This window comes from Suncus etruscus, chromosome 13 (assembly GCF_024139225.1).
Source record: "Suncus etruscus isolate mSunEtr1 chromosome 13, mSunEtr1.pri.cur, whole genome shotgun sequence".
Lineage (NCBI taxonomy): Eukaryota > Metazoa > Chordata > Mammalia > Eulipotyphla > Soricidae > Suncus > Suncus etruscus.
In genome coordinates, this window is record NC_064860.1 from 14,414,242 (window position 1) to 14,438,220 (window position 23,979).

At 38.4% G+C, this 23,979-nt stretch overlaps 1 protein-coding gene across 1 annotated transcript in view; it reads left to right on the forward strand.

The window, feature by feature from the left end:
• The window catches only part of DNAH11 (dynein axonemal heavy chain 11), a 331,898-nt gene that overhangs the window by 244,095 nt on the left and 63,824 nt on the right, over positions 1–23,979 (forward strand). Inside the window, 4 exon segments of the mRNA XM_049785980.1 lie at positions 243–381; positions 6,267–6,433; positions 15,829–16,064; positions 17,383–17,505. Coding sequence (XP_049641937.1) covers positions 243–381; positions 6,267–6,433; positions 15,829–16,064; positions 17,383–17,505 — 665 coding nt within the window.

Consider the following 23,979-nt stretch of genomic DNA (forward strand, 5'->3'; position numbering starts at 1 on the left):
AAAATAAATTTTTTTGGTTTTTGGGTCACACCCGACAGCACTCAGGGATTACTCCTGGATCTGCACTCAGAAATCACTCCTGGCAGGCCTGGGGAACCATATGGGATGCCGGGATTTGAACCAACATCTGTCCTGAATCAGCTGCATGCAAGGCAAACACCCTACCACTGAGCTATCTCTCCAGCCCCCTATTTTAATCAAAATTTTAAAATGCCTCACAAGTTCACCTGAACTTTTTTTAGGATCTAGATCGAAATCTCAGCAGACTCACAGCTTCTTTTGAAAAGGCAATCGCCGAAAAAGTCCGGTGTCAGGAAGAAGTGAACCAAACCAACAGTACCGTTGAACTTGCAAACAGGCTTGTGAAGGAACTTGAGGCAAGTGAATCTTTCCCTCCAAATCTTCAAGTGAAAACTCACACCTGGCTTTCTTTCTCATGTTATCATTAGCTGCTGCTGGTGATAGTTAGACATAGAATCAAAGCACAGAGAAATATTTCAGTGTCATTTGTTCTAATTTAGTACCCTGTAGCCCTGAACTTTGTAGGATTTCATTTTGTTCTGGAGCCACACCCCCTGATGCTCAGAGATCATGTCTGGAGGTGCTTGGGACACAGTAGTTGGGTTGGCTTCCTGCAAGGCAGTCACCCTGCCTTGGTATTGTCTCTCTCCAGTCCAGTCGTTTTCTGGTCATATGAACTCAAAATAGCTGCTGAATATACTGTGGTATTAAACTCTTGTCAGGTACTATTTTAAATAGGAGCTACACCTTGCAAACCTTGGGGTCATTTCTGGTCATTCCTAGCCTTACTCAGACCCAGCAATACTGGCAGGCAACCAGATAGAGGTTCATGAAGCACTGGGAATTTAACCCAAGGCTTTGCAAAGATGAGGCATGTCTTCTACAACCTAAGCTATTGATCCCACTCCTGTCTGATACTTTTAGCATGTATTTGCTATTAAATTATGCCCACAGAATATTCCTTCAATCTAAGTGGGTTCTAAAATTAGATAGTCGGCATAATCTCACATGAGTGAATGTTTAAAGGTGAGTTCCATATTTTCTGGTTTTGATTTAATTTTGATTTGGAGCCATACATGGCTTGGGCTTGCCCCTAGCTCTGCACTCAGAGATCACTTCTGACAGTGCTGGAAAAATTGTATGTGGTCTTAGAGATCAAACCATGGTTGGCTGCATCTGAGCCAAGGGTCTTAATCTCTGTCCTATCTCTCGAGCTTCAAGGCAATTGCATTTATAAACTTAAGTGCAACCTAAAAGTATAAAAATGCACTAGTAGAAACGCATTTTAATTGAAAATAATTTTCTATAGCTTAATGAGGAGTTGATTTTTAACATATTATAAAGATTCCGAGTGACTCCTGTTACTAGGGATCAGATACAATAACTTCTTTTTCTCAGTGTGGTCCTTTACTCTCAGTATTTTATCACATTTTTGTGGGTGGCCACTATATCTTCTAACTAGGCAAGAAAGTGAGTCTACTCTATATTCCCTCTGTTTTTAAATGCTATTGTTTAAAGAGTTGATCACAAGACAGTGATTTCTGGCATTTCATGTTCCAGCACCAGCGTAACATTCCCTCCATTGTTTTCCCAAGTTTCCCAATCTCTCCCAAACCTGCCCCTGTGGCAGGTATGAATAATTAACTTGATATCGTTTGTTACAACTAAATGGTAATGGAATTATCGAAAAAGACTTAAAAGAAAATTTGTGTAACTTGTCATATCATGCAATGTCATCACTCTGTCACTTTGAAGATTTATCAAGCTGTTTACTGCTTGTGGATCATTCTGTATACTGTATTGGTCCTCTATTTAAAATCCATTTGAATCATACCTTTTCCACCACCCTTTTCCCCTTAAAGCCAGCTCCCTTTATGCTGGCAGAGTAATGTTTCAAGATACAAATGAACAAAGCTCATTCGTGTCAATGCTTTCAGAACTTCCCCAAAACTAAGTAACTTGTTCAAAGTTATTGCCAAATAACTCTACCAGGCCCACTAAACCTTAGAAGACTGGCTCCTGACTACCTCTGTCCTCACTTCCTCTACTTTGGCTCTTGATCCATCTTTGCTGGCCTTTGCCACATGACTTCCTCTTTCCCCAGTGGACCTTTGTCACACAATTTTCCTTTTCCCCAGTAATCTTATAGTAAACTGCCTTACTTTTTTCAGTTCTCTGCTGAAAGTTCTCCTTCTCACCTAGTTTTCTATCTCCCTAAGTAAGCATGCAATTCCTCCTGCTGCTTACCATACACAAAAGTTGGGGCCGGAGAGATAGCATGAAGGTAAGGTGTTTGCCTTTCATGCAGGAGGTCATCGGTTCGAATCCCGGCGCCCCATATGGTCCCCCGTGCCTGCCAGGAGCAATTTCTGAGCCTGGAGCCAGGAATAACCCCTGAGCACTGCCGGGTGTGACCCAAAAACCAAAAAACAAAACAAAACAAAACAAAAAAACAAAAAACAAACAAACAAACAAAAACCCTGAAAAGCATGTTCTTTCTCTCCCTCTCTCTCTTCTCTCTTTCTTTCTCTCTATCTCCATATATATATACACACATATATATGCTCTGCATTTAACTCTGCCTATTGTTTTCATATTTTTTTATATAATTTTTTATTTTGATCATAGTGGTTTACATGTTGACAATAATATTTTAGTTATTTTTATCATCACACACTTGTAAGTGTGTGTATTTATATACATTTACAGTATTTGGGCCTTTATTCCTAACAAGAATGTTAATTTCAAGAATAGAAAACTAATCTATTTTCTATGCTGCTTGATCACAAACTAACAAAATTTCCCCTGGAACACATAGGTCTCAAAAGATATTTGTTGTTTCGATGAATGAGTAAATTTTTGGAACCTCCAAGGTAGGGAAAAATTCTGGAGCCCTTTGGAGGTTCATGTTTCTTAGGTTGGTAGTCAAATTCCACCACCATTGATAAAATTTAGAACTTCTATCCCTTTAAGTGGCAGTTTGAAGGGGGTAATCATTGATTAGGACCTGAGGAATATAAGAAGTAGGATTCAATAAAAACATTTCTTTGAAGTAGTAGAGTCTGAAATTTTCCTTAAGGGAAAAATAGGCTCCTCTGAGTTCTTCTTTCAGTTCAGAGCAATGTCTTTTTAAGACCCCCTTCAGTTCCACTTGATGATTTAGACAGCAAAAGGGGTAAAGGATGCAACACATTAATGTATACACACACATTTTTTTTAATGATTAAGGATATCAGACCTTTTCCTTTAAAGACGGATTCTGTCTGATTAGAATAGGAGACAGTTAACTTCTGAAATGCATTAAGACTGATGATTTTGTCTATATAGAATTGACCTGGAAGCACAGCCATTCAGACTAATAAATCAGGCAATTTATATTTAATCATTAACTAACTCCTGAGCTGAACAGCTGTTCAAAATTAGAAATGGGTCACCCCAGCCAGTATGACATTACAGGCAATCTATAATGCATTAGAATAAAATTATAGTGATTTTTAACTGTCTAAAAATTTATTACAGGACATGTTCCAACTCTTAAACCCTTGTTAGGCAGTGTCAGTAATGATTTATGTTGCATGGGTGATAGTGAAATTATTGACGATTTCAATAGCCAATAAGTCTATGTTTAGAAAATCTTCAAATTTCAAAGCTATTTTGGAGAATGAGTTGGGTGCATTTTATTGTGTATTATTTACCAACCAAAGACAACAAAGATGAGGGAGGATAAATGAGAGATTCCTCTACAAAATTAATGGATATATTCTTCATAGCTGGGCAAGGAACAAAATTAATTCTATAAGAAAACTAGAGAGTCGATGTTTCATAGTGTTTAATTATGTAACTAACTTGTAGTAATCTTTATCAAGCAAAGCAAGGAGACTTATAAAAATCATTTTGATAAGCATTTCATCTGCTAATTTCACAAACTGTTTTTTGGGTATTAAGATACTTGCAGGGAATGGAGATTCTGACATAATAATTTTAATTTTTCTGTACTCTCTTTTCATAAGAGAAGCTAAATTCTCTGAGGGGGGGGTTTGATTTTATGATCAAGTTACTTATTTTAAAACTTTCAGTCTATTTAGTTTGAATATTTTTGAAATATATAAATTTTAGCATGTATATAAAAACATTTAATTACTGTTCTATCCTACATTTCCTTCAACTCATAGATATTTATTATAGCTTTACTGAAATTCAATATAAGGACTCCACCTATTTAGCCTGGAAATCAGATTTAAATGGCCATTCAACTGGTTAAAAGAACTTCAGAAGTTCTAGTTGAATATACTGTCTTATAGGCTACTAAGATTCTCCTGATTTTGATCTTTTTATATAGATTATAAGTTCTTCCACTGATCAAATAATTGTATTAGGAAAAAAAGAGTTACATAACTGCCATGGTTCTTTAATCAACAGACTCTAAGGGAAGTTACCAACTTAGCTTTATGTTTTATTTTATTTCTTTATTTGGTTTTTGGTTTTTGGTAACGTTTGGGGGACCATATGCTCGCATCAAACTGGAGTCAGCTACATTCCAGATGAGCGCCCTACCCACTCTAGCCAGTTTTATGTTTTAATTCACATGGATAAATTTTGTCATTTTCCTTTTTTCTCTAATCCAGGGGTCTCAAACTCGCGGCCCATGGGCCGTTTGCGGCCCTCTGTACAACATTTTGTGGCCCTGCCCTAGAGGAATCTTTTTTTGTTTTTGTTTTGTTTTAGTTGTTTGGGTCACCCCCCCACCCCCATGTTCAAGGCTTACTACTGACTTTGCACTCAAGGATCACCCCGACTTTGCCTTCTGTGGCCCCCAGGTAAATTGAGTTTGAGATCAGTTTGTGTCTTTGTTTTTTTTTTTTGTTTTTTTTTTTTTTTTTGGTTTGTTTATTTGAAGTTTTTCTAGCACAGCATTAATAATATTGAAAAGTGGAAGGAGTGGAATGTAGCCAGGCTGGCAATAAAATCCTAAACTCACACCATCTTTTTTTTTTTAATTTATTTAAACACCTTAATTACATACATGATTGTGTTTGGGTTTCAGTCATGTAAGGAGCACCACCCATCACCAGTGCAACATTACCATCACCAATGTCCCAAGTCTCCCTTCTCCCCACCCGTCCCCCACCTGTACTCTAGACAGGCTCTCCATTTTCCTCATACATTCTCGTTATTAGGACAGTTCAAAATGTAGTTATTTCCCTAACTAAACTCATCACTCTTTGTGGTGAGCTTCCTGAGGTGAGCTGGAACTTCCAGCTCTTTTCTCTTTTGTGTCTGAAAATTATTATTACAAGGGTGTCTTTCATTTTTCTTAAAACCCATAGATGAGTGAGACCATTCTGCGTTTTTCTCTCTCTCTCTGACTTATTTCACTTAGCATAATAGATTCCGTGTACATCCATGTATAGGAAAATTTCATGACTTCATCGATCCTGACAGCTGCATAATATTCCATTGTGTATATGTACCACAGTTTCTTTAGCCATTTGTCTGTTGAAGGGCATCTTGGTTGTTTCCAGAGTCTTGCTATGGTAAATAGTGCTGCAATGAATATAGGTGTAAGGAAGGGGTTTTTGTATTGTATTTTTGTGTTCCTAGGGTATATTCCTAGGAGTGGTATAGCTGGATCGTATGGGAGCTCGATTTCCAGTTTTTGGAGGAATCTCCATATCGCTTTCCATAAAGGTTGAACTAGACGGCATTCCCACCAGCAGTGGATAAGAGTTCCTTTCTCTCCACATCCCCGCCAACACTGTTTATTCTCATTCTTTGTGATGTGTGCCATTCTCTGGGATGTGAGGTGGTATCTCATCGTTGTTTTGATTTGCATCTCCCTGATGATTAGTGATGTGGAACATTTTTTCATGTGTCTTTTGGCCATGAAACTCACACCATCTTAACCAAAACTCAATCTTCTACTCCTAGATTTAGAAGGGCAACTGTTGGGCTTTCTAGAAGAACTCCACTAACCCTTAAAATTCAGTGCATCCAACAAGAAAAAGTTAAGGATATAATACTGTTTTGTACTCAAACTCTACTGAGATCGGTGAAAGCTCCTTCATGATGGTTTCAAACTTATGGAAGATTGTAATGGCCATGCCAGCACAGTACCTTCTAAAGCCTGTGCAAGAAGGATATGGATGGAAACTTCTGACGGGTCATTTCTATGAGCCATGTGTTGAATTGACGGCAACCCAGCAATTTCAACAATTACATTGGGGTGATTTTTATTTTTCAGTCAGAGAAGATTCGCTGGGGTCAGTCCATTAAGTCCTTTGAAGCTCAAGAGAAGACACTCTGTGGAGATGTTCTCCTTACGGCTGCATTTGTGTCTTATGTTGGATCCTTTACAAAACAGTATCGCCAGGAGCTGGTAGAATGCAGTTGGGTTCCCTTTCTTCAAAGAAAGGTAATCTCCATAACACTGAAACTTAAAATGGGGACAGGGGTGTTTTGTAGTAGCACCCAGGAGCCCTGGGTCTCCATCTGAAGATACTCATTTATTTAGCCTGACCAACAATTCAAGACCCAAGGATCTGAGGAAGCAGGGCCCTGTGGTGCCGGGGCCCTCCAGGGCCACTCCTGATGGTGTCTGGGAATGTCCTGCCATTTTGTATCTCAATAACAGTAGCTAAAAATTCTAATGTGATGGTGATGTTTCTATGTGCTGCATTTTTTTCTTTTATTATTTCTTTACTTTTTTATAAGCCTTCAAATTTTATTATATATATTTTTTAATTTTTTTTTTTTTTTTTTTTTTTTTGTGGTTTTTGGGTCACACCCGGCAGTGCTCAGGGGTTATTCCTGGCTCCAGGCTCAGAAATTGCTCCTGGCAGGCACGGGAGGACCATATATGGGACGCCGGGATTCGAACCGATGACCTCCTGCATGAGAGGCAAACGCCTTACCTCCATGCTATCTCTCCGGCCCCTATTTTTTAATTTTTATTTTGACCAAAGTGGATTACAAATCTTTCACAGTAGTGTTTTTAGGTACATAGCGATATTGAATCAGGGGCACTCCCACCACCAATGTTGTCCTCCCTCCACCCCTGTTCCCAGTATGCATCCCACAGCCCCCTCCTTTAACACCCAGGTTGCTAGTATAAGTGGTCCCCTCTGTGTCTAGCATGTCTGATCATTTTTTATTTCTACTTAATGTTCATACGATTGTCTGGTCTTGGTACCCTCCATTATTTCCCCCCTCAATTTGTGAGGCAAAATAAGTTGGTTCAAATTATGTGGTTCTGTTTGAAGAAAATAAAAATAAAATAAAATAAAATAAAATGGGAGGAGTCCTTCTAGAGGCTATAAATATTAGTATAAGTAAAGAAAGCGGAAAAGGGAGAAACCTAACAACGATACTAAAAATTTTTTTTAAAAATCTAACAAAAAAATAGAAAAGCACCACAGCAATAAAGATACCAACCACAGAATAATCACAGTCCTGAAATAAAAAAAAAAAAAAAACAAAACAAAGCACACACACACACACACACACACACACACACACACACACACACAAAAATCCATGGGGGGGCGGGGAGAAACAAGCAACAAACAACAATAGGAAAATCAAAATAATAAAAAGGTAATTTGTGCTTCTCTCCCTTTTTATTATTTCTTGAATTTTTTAAAGCATTTTAATTTATTTTTGGTTTGGGGGCCACATCCAGTCACACTCAGGAGTTACAACTGGCTTTGTGCTCAGGAATTACTCCTGGTAAGCTCTGGGGACCATACAGAATGCCTGGGATCAAACCTGAGTTGGCCACGTGCAAGTCAAACACCCTGCCCTCTGTATTAGTGCTCCAGCCTTCACTATTATTTTTCGCTTGGAATCACGCCCCACTGTACTAGGGCTTCCTCCTGGCTCTGTACTCAAGGATCATTCCTGGCAGGGTTCAAGAGACCATATGTAGTGCCAGGGATGGGACCTAAGTCAGCAGCTGCAAGGCAAGTAAGTACCCTATGGACTGTACTATTCACTCCAGGGTACATTTGCTCCAATACAATTTTTTTATTTTAATGATAGGTCCAGTGGAAAGATGGAAACATAAACTTTAATGTGAATTATGCCTAGACTATTGGAAAATACTGCTAAGAAGGCAAATGATAGCCAAAATCAAATTTAAATTGATTTGCTGTCTAGCGTGAGACATTTTGTTTTCTACCAGCAGTGATTCATTAAGGACTTCATCATTCACACCTGCTTTCTAGTATAAGAATCTAGCAATTTGTAAAACCTGTACCATGTAAGTATGAAGAGATTATTCTAGATATTCAAGTACAAACCCATTAAGGAAAGTGAGTTAGAACACTTGAAATTATCTAGTTTTGTAAAATAAAAGTCCACCAGTTGTGAACTCACCTCACGCACTACTTTTTTTTTTTTTTTTTTTTTTTTTTTTGTTTTTGGGCCACACCCAGCATTGCTCAGGGGTTACTCCTGGCTGTCTGCTCAGAAATAGCTCCTGGCAGGCACGGGGGACCATATGCGACACTGGGATTCGAACCAACCACCTTTGGTCCTGGATCGGCTGCTTGCAAGGCAAATGCCGCTGTGCTATCTCTCCGGGCCCACGCACCACATTTTAAACCATTAGGCCAACAGTTCTGAAGATGCAGGGTAGTGACAAAAAAATAATAAGCTAAGCTAGTCAGGAGAGAACCATTGAGGCACTCTACACCTCTGTCTCTTTGAGGGCCAAGCCGATATCAATACCCATCCACCAGGAGGAGGAAGGTGAAGAGTGAGATAAAAGTACCTATCCAGTAGGCTTTTCTCCATTTATTTGTATCCTCTTTAATTTCTGGAAGCAATTTTTTCTAGTTTTCTTCCTCTAGGTCCTTCACCTCTTTTTATTTTTTTTTATTTTTTTTATTTTTTATTTTTTGGTTTTTGGGCCACACCCAGCGGTGCTCAGGGGTTACTCCTGGCTGTCTGCTCAGAGATAGCTCAGAGATAGCTCCTGGCAGGCACGGGGGACCATATGGGACACAGGGATTCGAACCAACCACCTTTGGTCCTGAATCAGCTGCTTGCAAGGCAAATGCCGCTTTGCCATCTCTCAGTAGGCTTTTACATATTAAAGGAAAAGGTTTAAGGAAAGAGGAATTTGGGGGACAACTTTGGCATTGATAGGTGGTGTCATCTTACAATTACCCCCTATTTAAAACAAAACAAAACAAAAAAAGAGAGAAAAAAGTTACAAAAGTTTTGTTCTATTCTACTTGCTGCTTTGTGAAAGCAGAGCAATAGGAATAAAAGGACTTGACCAAAATGATGCAGAATAGAAGAGTCAGCAATCTCACCTTGATATTTGATCTGGAACCAGAAGATATAAAGAAGATTGTGATAAATACATTTTCAAGGAGAAACAGCACTTTTTAAACAAATGAAAGCACAGATAAACAAATGGGACTACATTAAACTGAGAAGCTTCTACAATTCAAATAGTGACTAGGACACAAAGGCCACCCATACAATGGGAAAAACTATTTACCCAATACTCATCAGATAAGGGACTAATATGTAAGATATCCTACTGACAGAACTTTTTTTTCTTTTTTTAAGCACCGTGATTACATACATGATTGTAGTTGGGTTACAGTCATAAAAAGAATACCCCCCTTCATCAGTTCAATCTTCCCACCAACAATGCCTCCCATCTCCCTCCTTCCCCACCCACTGCCTGTATTCCACAGGTATTCTACTTCTCTCACCCATTAACATTGTCATAATAGTTAATGTAGTCATCTCTCTAATTAAACTCACCATTCCATGTGTTCAGTTTCACATCAAGAACTAGTCCTTCCAACCCTCTCTGGGCATTATTACAATGTCTTTTGCTTTTCTTAAAACTCATAGATGAGTGAAACTATTCTGTGTCTATCTCCCTCTGACTTATTTCACTCAGCATAATAAAGTCCATGTAAATCCAGGTATAGGAAAATTTCATGACTTCATCTCTCCTGACGGCAGCATGATATTTCATTGTGTATATGTACCACAGTTTCTTTAGCCATTCGTCTGTTGAAGGGCATCTTGGTTGTTTCCAGTGTCTGGCTATTGTAAATAGCACTGCAATGAATATAGGTATGAGGAAGGCATTCTTGTATTGTGTTTTCGCATTCCTAGGGTATATTCCCAAGAGTAGTATAGTTGGATCATATGGGAGTTCAATTTCCAGTCTTTTGAGGAATCTATATATTGTTTTCCATAAAGGCTGGATGAGACAGTATTCCCACCAGCAGAGAATAAGAGTTCCTCTCTCCACATTCCCACCAGCACTTATTGTTCTTATTCTTTGTGATGTGTACCAGTCTCTGTGGTGTGAAATGGTACTTCACTGTTGTTTTGATTTGCATCTCACTGATGATTAGTGGTTATTAGTGATTATTAGTCATGATTAGTGGAGACTTTTTCATGTGCCTTTTGGCCATTTGTATTTCTGTTTTAGGAAACTGTTAATTTCTTCTCTTCATTTTTTTGATGGGATTAGATGTTCTGTCAGTATATTATATATTTTCAATATTAGCCCCTTATCTGATGGGTATTGGATGAATAGTTTCTCCCATTCTGTGGGTGAATTTTGTATCCGAGGCACTATTTCCTTTGAGGTGCAGAAGTTTCTCAGCATAATATAGTCCCATCAGTTATCTCTGCTTCCACTTGTTTGGAGAGTGTTGTGTCCTCCCTGAAGATGCCTTTTGTTTCAATGCCATGGAGTGTTTTACCTATGTGTTGTTCTATATACCTTATGGTTTCAAGTCTGATATCAAGGTCTTTAATCCATTTGGAATTGACCTTTGTGCATGGTGTTAGCTGGAGGTCTGAGTTTGCTTTATTGCAAGTGGCTGACCAGTTATGCCAACACCACTTGTTGTAGAGGCTTTCCATGCTCTATTTTGCATTCTTGCCCCTTTATCAAAAATTATATATCTAGGGCACATTCTCTGAATACCCAAGTCTATTCTACTGATCTGAGGGTCTCTATTTATTCCAGTATCATTCTGTTTTAATGACTATTGCTTATAGTTTTATATGACTATAGTAATACAATTTAAAGTTGGAGAAAGTGATGCTTCACATATTCCAAAGGGTTTCTCTAGCTATTCGTGTTTGTTTATTGTTCAAAATTAATTTCAGGAGTGTTTGATCCACTTCTTTGAAGAATGTCATGGGTATCTTTAGAGGGATTGCATTGAATCTGTACAATGCTTTGGGGTGTATTGCCATTTTATTGATGTTAATTCTACCAATCCAAGAGCAGGGTATGTATCTTTATTTTCCTGTTTCCTCTTTTATTTCTTAAAGCAGGGCTTTGTTGTTTTCTTTGTATAAATTCTTGACCTCTTTAGTCAAGTTGACTCCAAGATATTTGAGTTTGTGTGACACTAATAAAATGTGATTGATTTTTTAATGTTCATTTCTTCTTGATCATTATTGGTGTACAGGAATGTCATTAATTTTACATGTTAATTTTGTAGCCTGCCACTCTGTTATATGAAGTTATTGTGTCTAGGAGCTTTTTGGTAGAGTCTTTAGTAGCATGTCATCTGCAAAAGAGCTTGATTTCTTCCATTTCTATCTGGATGCCCTTGATATCGTTTTTGTTTTTGTTTTTGTTTTGCCTAATCGCTATGGCAAGAACTTCCAGCATTGTGTTGAGAGAGATCAGCCTTGTCTTGTACCAGAATTTAGAGGAAAGGATTTTAGTTTATCTCCATTGAGAATAATATTTGCTTTGGCTTGTGGTATATGGCCTTGACTATATTGAGAAAAGTTCCTTCCATTCCCATCTTTTTTTTTTTTTTGGTCACACCCATTAGTGCTCAGGAGTTACTCCTGGCTCCATGCTCAGAAATCGCTCCTGGCAAGCACAGGGGACCATATGGGATGCCAGGATTTGAACCGATGACCTTCTGCATGAAAGGCAAACGCCTTACCTCCATGCTATCTCTCCGGCCCCTCCATTCCCATCTTGATAAATTCTTATCAAGAATAGGTGTTGGACCTTATCAAATGCTTCCTTTGCATTTATTGATATGATCATATGGAGTTTATTTTTATTTTTGTTGATATGGAGTATTATGTTGATTGATTTCTATATGTTAAACCATCCTTGCATTCCTGGAATGAAACCTACTTGGTCATGTTTTATGACCTTCTTGATGAGGCATTGGACCTTATCTGCTAGAATTTTGTTGAGGATCTTTGTATATGTGTTAATCAGAAATATTGGTCTGTAGTTTTCTTTTTTGCAGCATCTCTGTCTGGTTTTGGTATTAAGGTGATGTTGGGTTCATAAAAACTATTTGGGAGAGTTCCTGATTTTTTAATTTCATGAAAGAGTCTGAGAAGTATTGGTAGTAGTTCCTCTTGAAAGGTTTGAAAGAATTTATTAGTCAATCCATCTGGGCCTGGGCTTTTGTTTTAGGGAAGACTTTTGATTACCATTTTAATTTCCTCAGTAGTGATGGATGTTAAGATATGCTAGATCATCCTGGTTTAACTGTGGAAGACTATAAGAGTCCATCCATTTCTTCCAGGTTCTTATGTTTCGTGGCATAGAGTTTCTCAAAGTAGTCTCTGATAACCCTTTGAATCTAGAGGACCTAAATAAGCCCAGGGCAGGTGTCTGGCACCACCCTTGTGGGTGGGGACAGCCTACCTTGATGGAATTAAGTTCGCTGGGGTCTTCTTCTGCAGCCTCAAGTAGGAAATCAGAAAACTTATACTGACAAAACTTAACAAGAAAATACCTAACCCCATTAAAAAATACCGAGAAGAAATGAACAGATACTTCCTCAAAGAAAAAGTACAAATGATCTAAAGGCACATGAAAAAAATGCACCACATCACTAATTATCAGGGAGATACAAGTCAAAACAATGATGAGATATCATCTCATGCCACAAAGACTGACACACATCACAAAGAATAAGATCAGTGCTGGTGGGGATGTGGGGAGAAAGGAATTTTCATTCACTGCTGGTGAGAATGCTATCTAGTCAAGCCTTTCTGGAAAATTATATGGATATTCCTTAAAAACTGGAATTGAACTCCCAAATGATCCATAACTACTACTTCTAGGGATATACCCTAGGAACACAAAAACATAATAATCCCCTCTGCATGACTATGTTCTTTGCAGTGCTATTTACAGTAGCCAGAATCTAGAAACAACCCAGATGCCCTTCGACAAATGAATGGCTAAAGAAAGTGTGGTACATCTATACAATGGAATACTATATAGTTGTTAGGAAAAAATGAAGTCATAAAATTTCCCTATACCTGGATGGACATAGAGACTATTATGCTGAATGAAATGAGTCACAGGAAGAGAGATAGACACAGAATAGTCTCAGTATGAAGCATAATACAAAGATGATGAGTGCAGTTATAGAAATAACTACACTGACAATTATCATAACAATGGTAGTGAGTGAGAGAAATAGAATGCCTGTCTTGAATACAGGCAGGAGGTGGGGGAGGAGGAAGATGGAGGACATTGGTGGTGGGAATGTTGCACTGGTGAAGGGGGTGATATTTTTATGATTGAAATCCAACTACAAACATGTTTTTAACCATGGTGCTTAAATAAAGATATAATTATTACTTTTTAAAAAAAATGAAAGTAGAAATTCAGTAGTCTCACTACCACCTTCTGATTTCTATGCAGTGTTGTTCGCCCAAGAAATGAGAGGTGGTTCCACTTTATGCAGCCTGCCCTTATGATAGTCTGGATCTCTCTGTATATTGTTTTACATTGACATTGTGCTTTGTTTCACAATAGAATTTTATAATATAAATACTATTAATGACATTTTTATAGTTAAATGTTTTATGGAAAACTCATGAAAGAAATCCCAAAGTTAATCATTTTAAAAAGAAAACTAATTGTTCCATAACTATGAAATGTATCTTCAATATCAAGCTGTGTTTTTATTTTTTAATATCTTTTCATTTTTAAATATATTTAAAGAGGCTAATGGATTATACCCTAAAAATCCAAACTTTTTTAAGTCATAAAGTAGTCCCTGTATCAGGAAACAGTGTCCTCATTGTGTTCCATTTTTACCAAATCGTATATTTTCAAAGCATCAGTTGTTGAATTCCTTTCTTGCCTTCTCTGACTAACTTTGAGAGAGCTGATAAGAGCTTTTAGGTGGGGGTTTAGACTTGGTATCATAAATATGTACTTAGTTCTTAAACTTCTAGGTAAGGTGAGACCCCTAGAGGACTACAGAACAGGAAACTAGTGAATACATTTAGTAGTAGGAGGCCAGAAGAAGATGGATAAATGATAGTTGTTTTTTGAATGGAAAACCTCAGGCAAGAGTTGGAGATAAAATAATAATAATAGGAATGGTCAAAAGTACCCAAGCATTTAGAGACAAGAAGATAATTGAAAAATTAAAGTCTTCAAATTTGAAAATGTGGTCATTAAAAATAATCAGACCTTCAGAGAACCCAATATATATATAACCCAATATATATAGCCTAGATATATATTGGGTTACACAGAACAGGAAAGTGAGGATGCAGAAGGAAAATAGCCTCTTCTTACAGAACTTGCCTATCAAGAGATGGAAATCAGCAGAAGTAAATCACTGAAGACCAGTGAGGGTTTTAAATAAAATAAGTGAGACTACAGCTGGTTTCTGAGCCACCAGAGAAGAACTGAAGGAATTGCTGGTGATAAAAGGGTGAAGGGAGCCAAAGAGATAGTACAACTAGTAAGGCCCTTGCCTTGCACACAGGTGACCTGTGTTCGATACCAAGCACTCATATAGTCCCCCAAATCCCACCAATAGTGGTCCTGAGCACAGAGCCAGAAGTAAGCACTGAGAACTAACCGAAAACCCTCCCAAAAGGCTGGAGAGGTCTAAGCACCAGGAACTGGAAGAGATAGGACTTCAGAATAAGGTAAATGGGATGGCTAATTCACATGGGAGAAGCAGGTGTGCCTTCAGCTTATAAGGAATATAAACAACAAAAGCTTCTAGCAGAGGGATCTTTAGAGGGAAAGCAGATTGATATGGAAGTACTTGCTGACCCCAACTTTCAGGAAAGTAGGAGAAGGCAGAGCCAGGTGGCTAATGGAAAGACAACTGAATAAAGCAAGTTTGAAGAGAGTGATAGAAACATCCATGATGCCCAGTGAAGACAGCAGGAAAGTGGATGTTGAGTGTTGCCGAGCAACTGTAAGAAAACAGATGAATTTGGAAAAATATCCATTTGTGGTTTCAGCAGGCAAACTTTCATCAGCAGCATTCCAAGTCAGACATTGGAAAGAGGACAGAGAACATTGAAGGCAGTCCAAGTGCAGGATTTGCAAGCACATGAGCCAGAAGGAAAGGAAGCAGGAAGTTCATGAGTAGGCAGAACAGTCATAGGAAGTTAGAGTGTTTGAAGCTGACCAGAAAAGTGGCTAAGGTAAAGGTGAGTCATACCAAAAAAGTAAGAGTTGACAAAAACAGAAATAGAGAATTACTGTAGGATCCAAGTATATGCCTTTGCATTGGTTGTTCTGTTGCCCTCATATGTCATATCAGAAAGAATGAATGCCTAAGGGAGCCTGTGGTGACTGCTTCAGCTGTCAGTAGATATCTAGTATGTGTGTGACTGTGTGTGTGTGTTTACATGCAATACTGCAAAAGAAGATAAGTACCAGGCTCATAGGTTATGGATTCACCGTTGTATTTCACAATGAGAGTTTTATGTGGCTTCAGAAAATGCACCAGAAATTTATGTGTTCCCCCCTTAGCTGTGATCTCTTGTTCTTTGGTCTGAAAGGTTTCCATCCCAGTGACTGAAGGCCTGGACCTAATTGCTATGCTGACAGACGATGTGGCCATTGCAGCCTGGAATAACGAAGGGCTGCCCAGTGACAGAATGTCAATCGAAAACGCCACTATCCTGACACTCTGCGAGCGCTGGCCCCTCATGATCGATCCCCAGCAACAGGGAATCAAGTGGATCAAGAATAAGTATGGAGCAAACCTGAAAGTCACGCATTTGGGCCAGAAAGGGTAAGTGCTGTAGGAAAGATTGGTCTGTATGGCACTGCTGTGGAAGGGGTGGGAATTTGTTGAAGTCTGATTTACTGGAAATTGCTCAATTGAGTGATTGATCAATGGATCTGCCCCCTTAAGTTTCCTAGGCCACATTGCTGAAAGGCTACTTATAGAGACAGCATCCACTAACTGGAAGAAATTAGGGTGAAGGTTAGAAGAAAACCTGTATCTGTGAGATGCAGGAGAGGAGGAGACATGTCTCTACTTACAGAGACTGAGTGGGCACAGTATGGCTTCTCTTAATCCATTAGTATGTTGCCTTATGGTAACACAGCACTTGTTTGTTTACTTCCTGTTCCCAACTTTGTATTTGACCTACACTGGAATCTTAACATGATGACAAGGCCCCAAAGAGGTGGGCCATGTAAACTGAATTTCCTGGTCAGGTTTTTTTTTTTTTTGTCACTTTTGTAAATGGAACCCACTCTAAGATTTTCTGTCATTGGGTCCTCATGACAATACTGTCTGATACATAGGAAGTTGTCTTAGAGGTAATTAATGTTGAACTCTAGGTGAATAGAGAACTTTAGATTTATTGCTATTTCATTTGACCTCTCCATCATCGTTTTATTCATGAAATGAAATAAGGAATACAGTTGTGTGAATAAATAGGAGTTCTTCCTTGCCCGAATACTTGAAGATTATTTTTTAAAGGGAGAGCTATTTTTAGAGAACAGAAACTCAAACTAAAACAATATTTAACCACTTCATGTAATTTAATATTAAGGTTAAGCTGTGCAAATTTGCTAAAATCACAAGAGGTATACATTTATTTCAGAGTGTTTTTGGCAAAAAAAAAAAAAGGAACTATTAAGTAAATTTAAGTATATTATGGGAGGAGCCAAAGAAATAGCACAGCAATAGGGCATTTGCCTTGCACACAATTCAGGACAGACAGTGGTTTGAATACTGGCATCCCATATGGCCTCCCATGCCAGGGGTGATTTCTGAGTGCAGAGCAAGGAGTAACTCCTGAACCGCAGGGTGTGACCCCAAAATACAAATATATGTGTATATATATATGTGGGTTACACTTATTTAAACCATAGTTATTTTCTAAAGTTAGTAGTTTAAAACAGTTGGACTTCACTTGGAAATTACAATTAAAATTTATCTCTAAGTTTTGTTTTCTATTGTATCTAGTTGAAGAATGCACTTTAAAATGGTTTTCTCTCAATTTGTCCATTTAAAATATCTCTTTAAATAAAATATATCTTAATAAAAATAATGTTGAATTTCCCTGGGTTTATTTATATTTTGTTGTCATCTTAAGGTTTTTGAATGCTATTGAAACTGCTTTGGCCTGTGGAGATATCATCTTAATTGAAAATCTTGATGAAAATATAGATCCAGTCCTTGATCCACTACTTGGCAGGAACACAATTAAAAAGGGAAAGTAGGTATACTGAATTTCATACAAATACTTGTACTATGTATAGGTTTGGTCATCAACTTGCATTTTTATCAAGAATATTTATTAGAATCTCTTAGGTGGTATTTATGAGCTTCCATACTGTGGCCCCTACACTCCAAGACCAAAGTAATCACAATAGAATCCAGCATTTCAGACTATTTATATGTTCCTGGGATATAGGTTTCTAGCTTGTAGATCAATTGAAATAATGTGTTAGCATAAATCTTGCTTCTCTGTTAGTTTATTATACCAATAATATGACAGTTTCTCTAACTTTGCAAAATACCTTTAGAATCTTGACTGCATAGCATTTGCACACTTACTTAGTTCGATTTTTTTAATTTGCTTTAAATTCATTTTTTTTAAGTCAACTACATCTCAAGAAAAAAACAGAAGTAAATCATGGGTTTGCTAAATTAATTTTTTCTTACACTTTTAATATATGTGTATTTATGTAGCTATTTAAAAGTAGTTCATTGTAAACAACTATTTAAAAGTAGTTGCCTGGGGCTAGAGAGATAGCATAGCAGTAAGGCGTTTGCCTTACTCACAACCGAACAAGGATGGATGGTTCAAATCCAGGCATCGAATATGGTCCTCCCATGCCTGCCAGGAGCAACTTCTGAGCGCAAAGCTAGGAGTAACACCTGAGCGCTGCCAGGTGTGTCACCAAAACAAAACAAAAACAAGTAGTCGCCCTTAAAATTATTCATCATATTGGTAGTGGCAGATTTAACCATCAGGAAGAACCCTCCTCATCCCAATTAAATCTCATGTGATGTTGCAAACAAAATCAATACAGGCAATAAGGCATTCTTTGCATGTGGTCAATCCTGGTTTAATCCCCAGCACACCAAAAGTAGTCCCTGAGTACAGAGCCAGGAGTAGTGCTGAGTCTGAACTTGTTCTGCTGGCATGCCATCCTCTTCCCGGACAGTCAGGCTGCCATTATGTCATTGTTCTCTGTGTATTAAAAATTAGCTGTGGTTTGTGTGGGCTTGAAGAAACCAGGGCATTCCAACAGCTCCTTGCTTTCTCACTCAGAAGACCAAAACTCAAACAAGACATTTCACCGGATTTCCTTCTCTAATAATTTTTTCCTTCACTTATGTATAATTTTAGAAATTCTCTACCCTTCCTCCCCTCTGACACCCACTCTCTGCCTCTAAGATATTTCTCTCCTTTTTTTTTTATCCCTGGATTATTCCTGTCAATTTTAAGTAGAAACAGGATTACTTAAAGATGACTAAATTCTGGGGTTTTTAAATAGCCTCTAACGATTAGTATTTATTATACAACTCACCAAGTAAATCCACTCACAGTGACTGACAACTTATAATTGTTTAATAAACCAAAATTTACCCAGACATGCATTTAGAACAATCTAATAAGCCACTTGACAAACTGCAAATCTAACATAAATATAATTGTAGCTGTGTCTGATGGGTTAAAAATATAGTGTGAAATCTTGAATGTCACTAAAGTGAAATCTATGTTATTAAGGTTCTGACTCTATTATGAAGACCTAAAAATTTTTGTCAGTGAAATACATGTTTTCTAACTGTAACTTGGACTTCCAACAAAACAATTTAGGTGTTAGAAATTTAGTGACTCTTCACTGTATATAAAAATAAATTGGGTCAGGAGCAGTAGCACAATGGGTAGGGTGTTTGCCTTACAAACAGCCGACCCAGGTTCAAACCTCAACATCCCATATGGTCCTCTAAGCCTGCCAGGAGTAATTCCCAAGTGCTGCTGGGTGTGCCCCCCCCAAAAAAAACGTATAAATAAGTCTTTATATTCATATATAAATATGCTTTTATGGAATTTTCAGAGGTAAGTAATGGTGAGAAAGTAACCCAAAGTTCTTTTATTTTAAAAACAATATTTTATAAAAGCATTAAATCTTTGCTCATTTATTTTTATTTTTTTTCTGGGGCCACATCTAAAAGTGCTCAGGGCTTACTCCTGGCTCTGTATTTAGGGATGACTCTTTGCAGGCTCGGGAACCATCTAGGGAGTCAAGGACATATCCTGGGTTTACTGTGTAAGGCCAGAATACAGGATATGATAGGATACAGCCCTGTCCACTGTAATATCACCTCAGCCCCCTTTTCCAAAATTATAAGCCAGAACAATTTACTCCAAATTAATATAAAGAATATATACTCTTGGGCTTTATGGATTGATCACGATCAGGGATAAAGTAGGCTTCATAGGTATGAGGACCTCTATTCAAACCCTGGTACAACATGTCTCTTAATCACCAGAGGTGCCCCCCCTGAAATACTTTTAGAATGCAGAAATAATATGATATATTAGAATATATATCTAGCATACAGACAGGAATATAGAATATATCATAGAATATATCATATCATTTCTGCATTCTAAAAGTATTCTCATCATTTAAATGATGATACATAAAAATAATTTTAAACAGGGGCTGGAGAGGTAGCATAGCAGTAGGGCATTTGCCTTCCACATAGCCGACCCAGGATGGACGGTGATTCAAATCCCGACATCCCATATGGTTCCCAGTGCTGGCCAGGAGTGATTTCTGAGTGCAGAGCCAGGAGTATCCCCTGAACACTACCAGGTGTGATCAAAAAATATAAAAAAATAATTTTTTTTAAAATAGCCTTTGCTGCTTACAGCTACTTAATAAACAAGCCGAATTATAAATTTTGTTGGCTTTGGAATGTTTTTGTGTTTTGGGGATACAACTGGTGTGGTCTGGGCTTATTTTTGTTTTTGTTTTGGGCCATACCTGGTGATGTTCTGGGGTTATTCCCAAGGACCATATGGGATGCCAGAGATTAAACCAGATTAAAACAAAATCAGCCATATGAAATGGAAACACCTTACCTGTTATGCCATTGCTCTGGCCCCAGTGCTTGCTTTTGACTCTGCTCAGGAATCACTCCTGATAGTGCTTGGGAAACCATATGTGGTGTCAGGGGTCATATTTAGCTCTTCTGCATGTAAGGCAAATACTCATCACTTCAGTCCCATTACTCAAACATAATGTGGGAATAACTACCTGTATGATGTATATTTTCTATCTATATCTCCAATTTTTTTCACTTTTCCCTTTTATGTCATTGTGTTTAAAGTATCTTACCTGGAGAATCTGATGTGAGTTTAATGGAGTCCTTAAAAATGCACCTAGTCATGAGTCAATCTCATGCTCTATTTGGGTCCTGTATTTGGATTGCAGATTCCAAGGGCGAGAAGGCCTAGACTTTCTGCTCAGTGAAACTGCAGCTACATAGCAGGGAAGCAGACCTACTACCAACCTAAGCGATCCAGTGCCTTTCGTGTGATGAGAGACATATACACACTAGTCGTTAGCTCCATCGTGGAGACGTGACCAGGCTTTCTGATGAAAATCACAAGTGATTACACTGACATTCATTGTTGGTCTTGAGAAGGGAGTGAGCATTCAACAGATGGACAGATGGGAGTAGAGAAATCCTGGACAGAGAAGACCAATACCAAATACTGGAGAGACTGTAGCATCTCTGTATTCTAAGAGAATCCAGATTTGTGAAGAGTTTTGAAAGCAAGGGAAAAAGGAGCTTGTGAATGAGGAGAACTAACCCTAGGAAACAGACAGGGACTAGAAGATGGCTGACCTAATACAACTACAAATGAGACGTAGGTTGGTTTCCCAGAGTTCAATCATTCTTTTTTTATCATTTATCCCTACTCACAGGACTATTTCCTGTCTGTGTGCTAGTAAAAAGCAGCAAGAGTTGGTGTGTGTGTGTGTGTGTGTGGTGTTTGTTTGTCTGTTTTAAAAAGGACTATCTCTGCCTTTCTAGAATAACAAATCCAGGGTTCTTCCTTCCCTTGAAAATCCTGAACATAAATTGGTGGGAAAGCTAATGAAGCCTGCTGTGAGTGCTGTGCTCAAAAATTTGTGTGTGTGTGTGTGTTGTGTGTGTGTGTTTTGTTTGTTTGTTTGTTTTGCTTTTGGGTCACACACTTGGGGTTTTCCTGGCACTAGGCTCAGAAGTTGCTCCTGGCAGGCTCCGGTGACCATCTGGGATGCCAGGATTTGAACCGGGGTCTGTGCTGTGTTGGCCACATGCAAGGCAAACATTTTAACGCTGTGCTATCACTCTGGCCCCCCAAATTTGTGTTTCTTAAAGGTCAAGTTGTTAAGCAGTGAGTACTGAGGGGCATGGACTTAAACCATAGACTCATTTGCAAACAAGTGTAGTAATTCCATCAAAATGTGTGCCTAAAATAAAGCAGTGACGTAGAGATAGAGAACAACTTAAATAAATATCTTGGAGTTCAGTACATCTTTTCATAACCATTAGTTTTGGTCATGAATTAATTTTGTTAGTAAGAAAGAAAAGTCAGGTGGGATTTCTAGTCTTCTTCCAAGTTAAATGCTTATGAAGAGACCAACAGCTATAGGACTAGAAATGATTGTTGGGAAATAGAAAATGACTTCACTTACTAGGATCCCAAAGATTGAGGTGTGGCTTTGATACCCTTTTCCAAAAGAAGAGTTTGATTGTGTGAGTGTAGAGTTTAACACAACAGTATTGTTGAAGATTAGAGAAATCTTCATGGAAAGGCAGTTAATATTTCAAGGCGGCTGTGATTATCTCAGGAAATGCTACAATCAGAAAAGTGGAAGATATACTCACTCCACAGAAGAGAAAATGCCACTGGGAGAGATTAATATCTTCTTTATTTTTTTTAGATTAATATTTTCTTAGATGCGTTGTGGGAACCTAGTTTCTCTTTTGAACGTTTTTGGAAGTTGGGATGCCACCAGCTGTGCTCAGGGCTTACTCTTGGCTCTGTGCTCAAGGATCTTTCCTGGAAAGGATCAGGGGACCATGTAAAATGGCGGGGATCCAACCAAAGACAGTTCTGTGCAAGGCAAGCTTCTTACTCGCTGTACTATCACTCTGGCCCCCCAGAAACCATTTCTTAACCAGTTAAGTAGACACTGTCATTTTCAGTACTGCTACTCTGCCACTCCAAAGCTTTCCCTTTCATTCTGCTTTGTTTTGTTTTATCTATACTTAAAAGATTAGGCCTTTCTGTGTCTCAAGCTCAAGCAGGTAGTCTCTTCACATCCTTTCAACTAAAATAATCTTTTTCTGTCAGAGTATTAAGTATGTGCTTTGCATGCAAGGGCACTAAATTAATTCCTCATCACTGCATGACCCTCTTAAGTACCATTGGATGTGGTTCTGGTGACCTCAGCTCTTCCCAGACCAAGCACTACCTCCTCCGCAGGCCAAACACTGTACCCTCAGGCCTAACAGTGTACCCTCATACCTACATAGCCAGATCCTTACTGTTTTTATTTTCTTTGATTTGAGTCATATGTTTTAGAAGTATTGAATATTTTTGGTTTCTTGTTTTTTGTTTGGGGGCCATACTTGGCAGTTCTCAGGGCTTACTGCTTGCTCTGAAGCTCAGGTATCTCTCTTGAGAGGCCCAGAAGACCCTATAGGAAGCTGGGGATCAAACCCAGCTTGGCCATTTCACAGCAAATGCCTACCCACTGTCCTATCACTCTGGTCCCTTCATTATTTTCACTTGGTATTTTGTTTCTAAGTCATCAAACCTTGCTTTCAACATCAATTTTCTGATTTTTTTACTGTAATATTTAACAGTATGATACTTCCTCAATTTAATCGTGATACTTGAAAGAGTTTGGGCTATTTTCAGCTTTCATTTTTTTTTTGAGGGGGGGAGACCACACCTGGTGGCACTCAAGGACTTTTTTTCGGGGGGCACACCCGGTGATGCTCAGGGGTTACTCCTAGTTATGCACTTAGAAATCATTCGCTCCTGGCTTGGGGGACCATATGGGATACTGGGGGATCTAATCATGGTCTGTCCTGGGTCAGAGCATGCAAGGCAAATGCCCTACCGCTGCACCATCACTTCGGCTCCCAACGTTTTTTTTTTCCAACTGCTATAAGTCACACTGCTATGACTATCTATATACTGACTGCTCTCCTCCACACACAAATGAGTAAAAGGTTCTCTACAGCTTGTTTTATTTTGTTTGATTTGATTTTTGGGCCACACCTGGTGATGCTCAGGGGTTACTTCTTGGCTATGGTCTCAGAAATTGGTCCTGGCTTGGGGCACCATATGGGACACTGGGGGATTGAACCGCTGTCCGTCCTAGGTAACACGTGCAAGGCAGATGTGCTACCACTGTACCATTGCTCCAGCCCCTGCTATTTTTTAATAATAGAAGAGGAATCAGATTTTCCTACTATTTTTAAATGAAATAAATTGGGTACACTAAATTTTGAGACTAATTTTGTAAATAAAAGCTTTAAATTTACTCTGCAATGAAGTTGGATAATTTAGTGATTGAATTATTTTAATCTGACAAGCAAGTAAGTTTAAATAAAGCAAATGTTTTCATGTTCCTTAGTGTAATTTTTTTAAAGGCACTTTAAA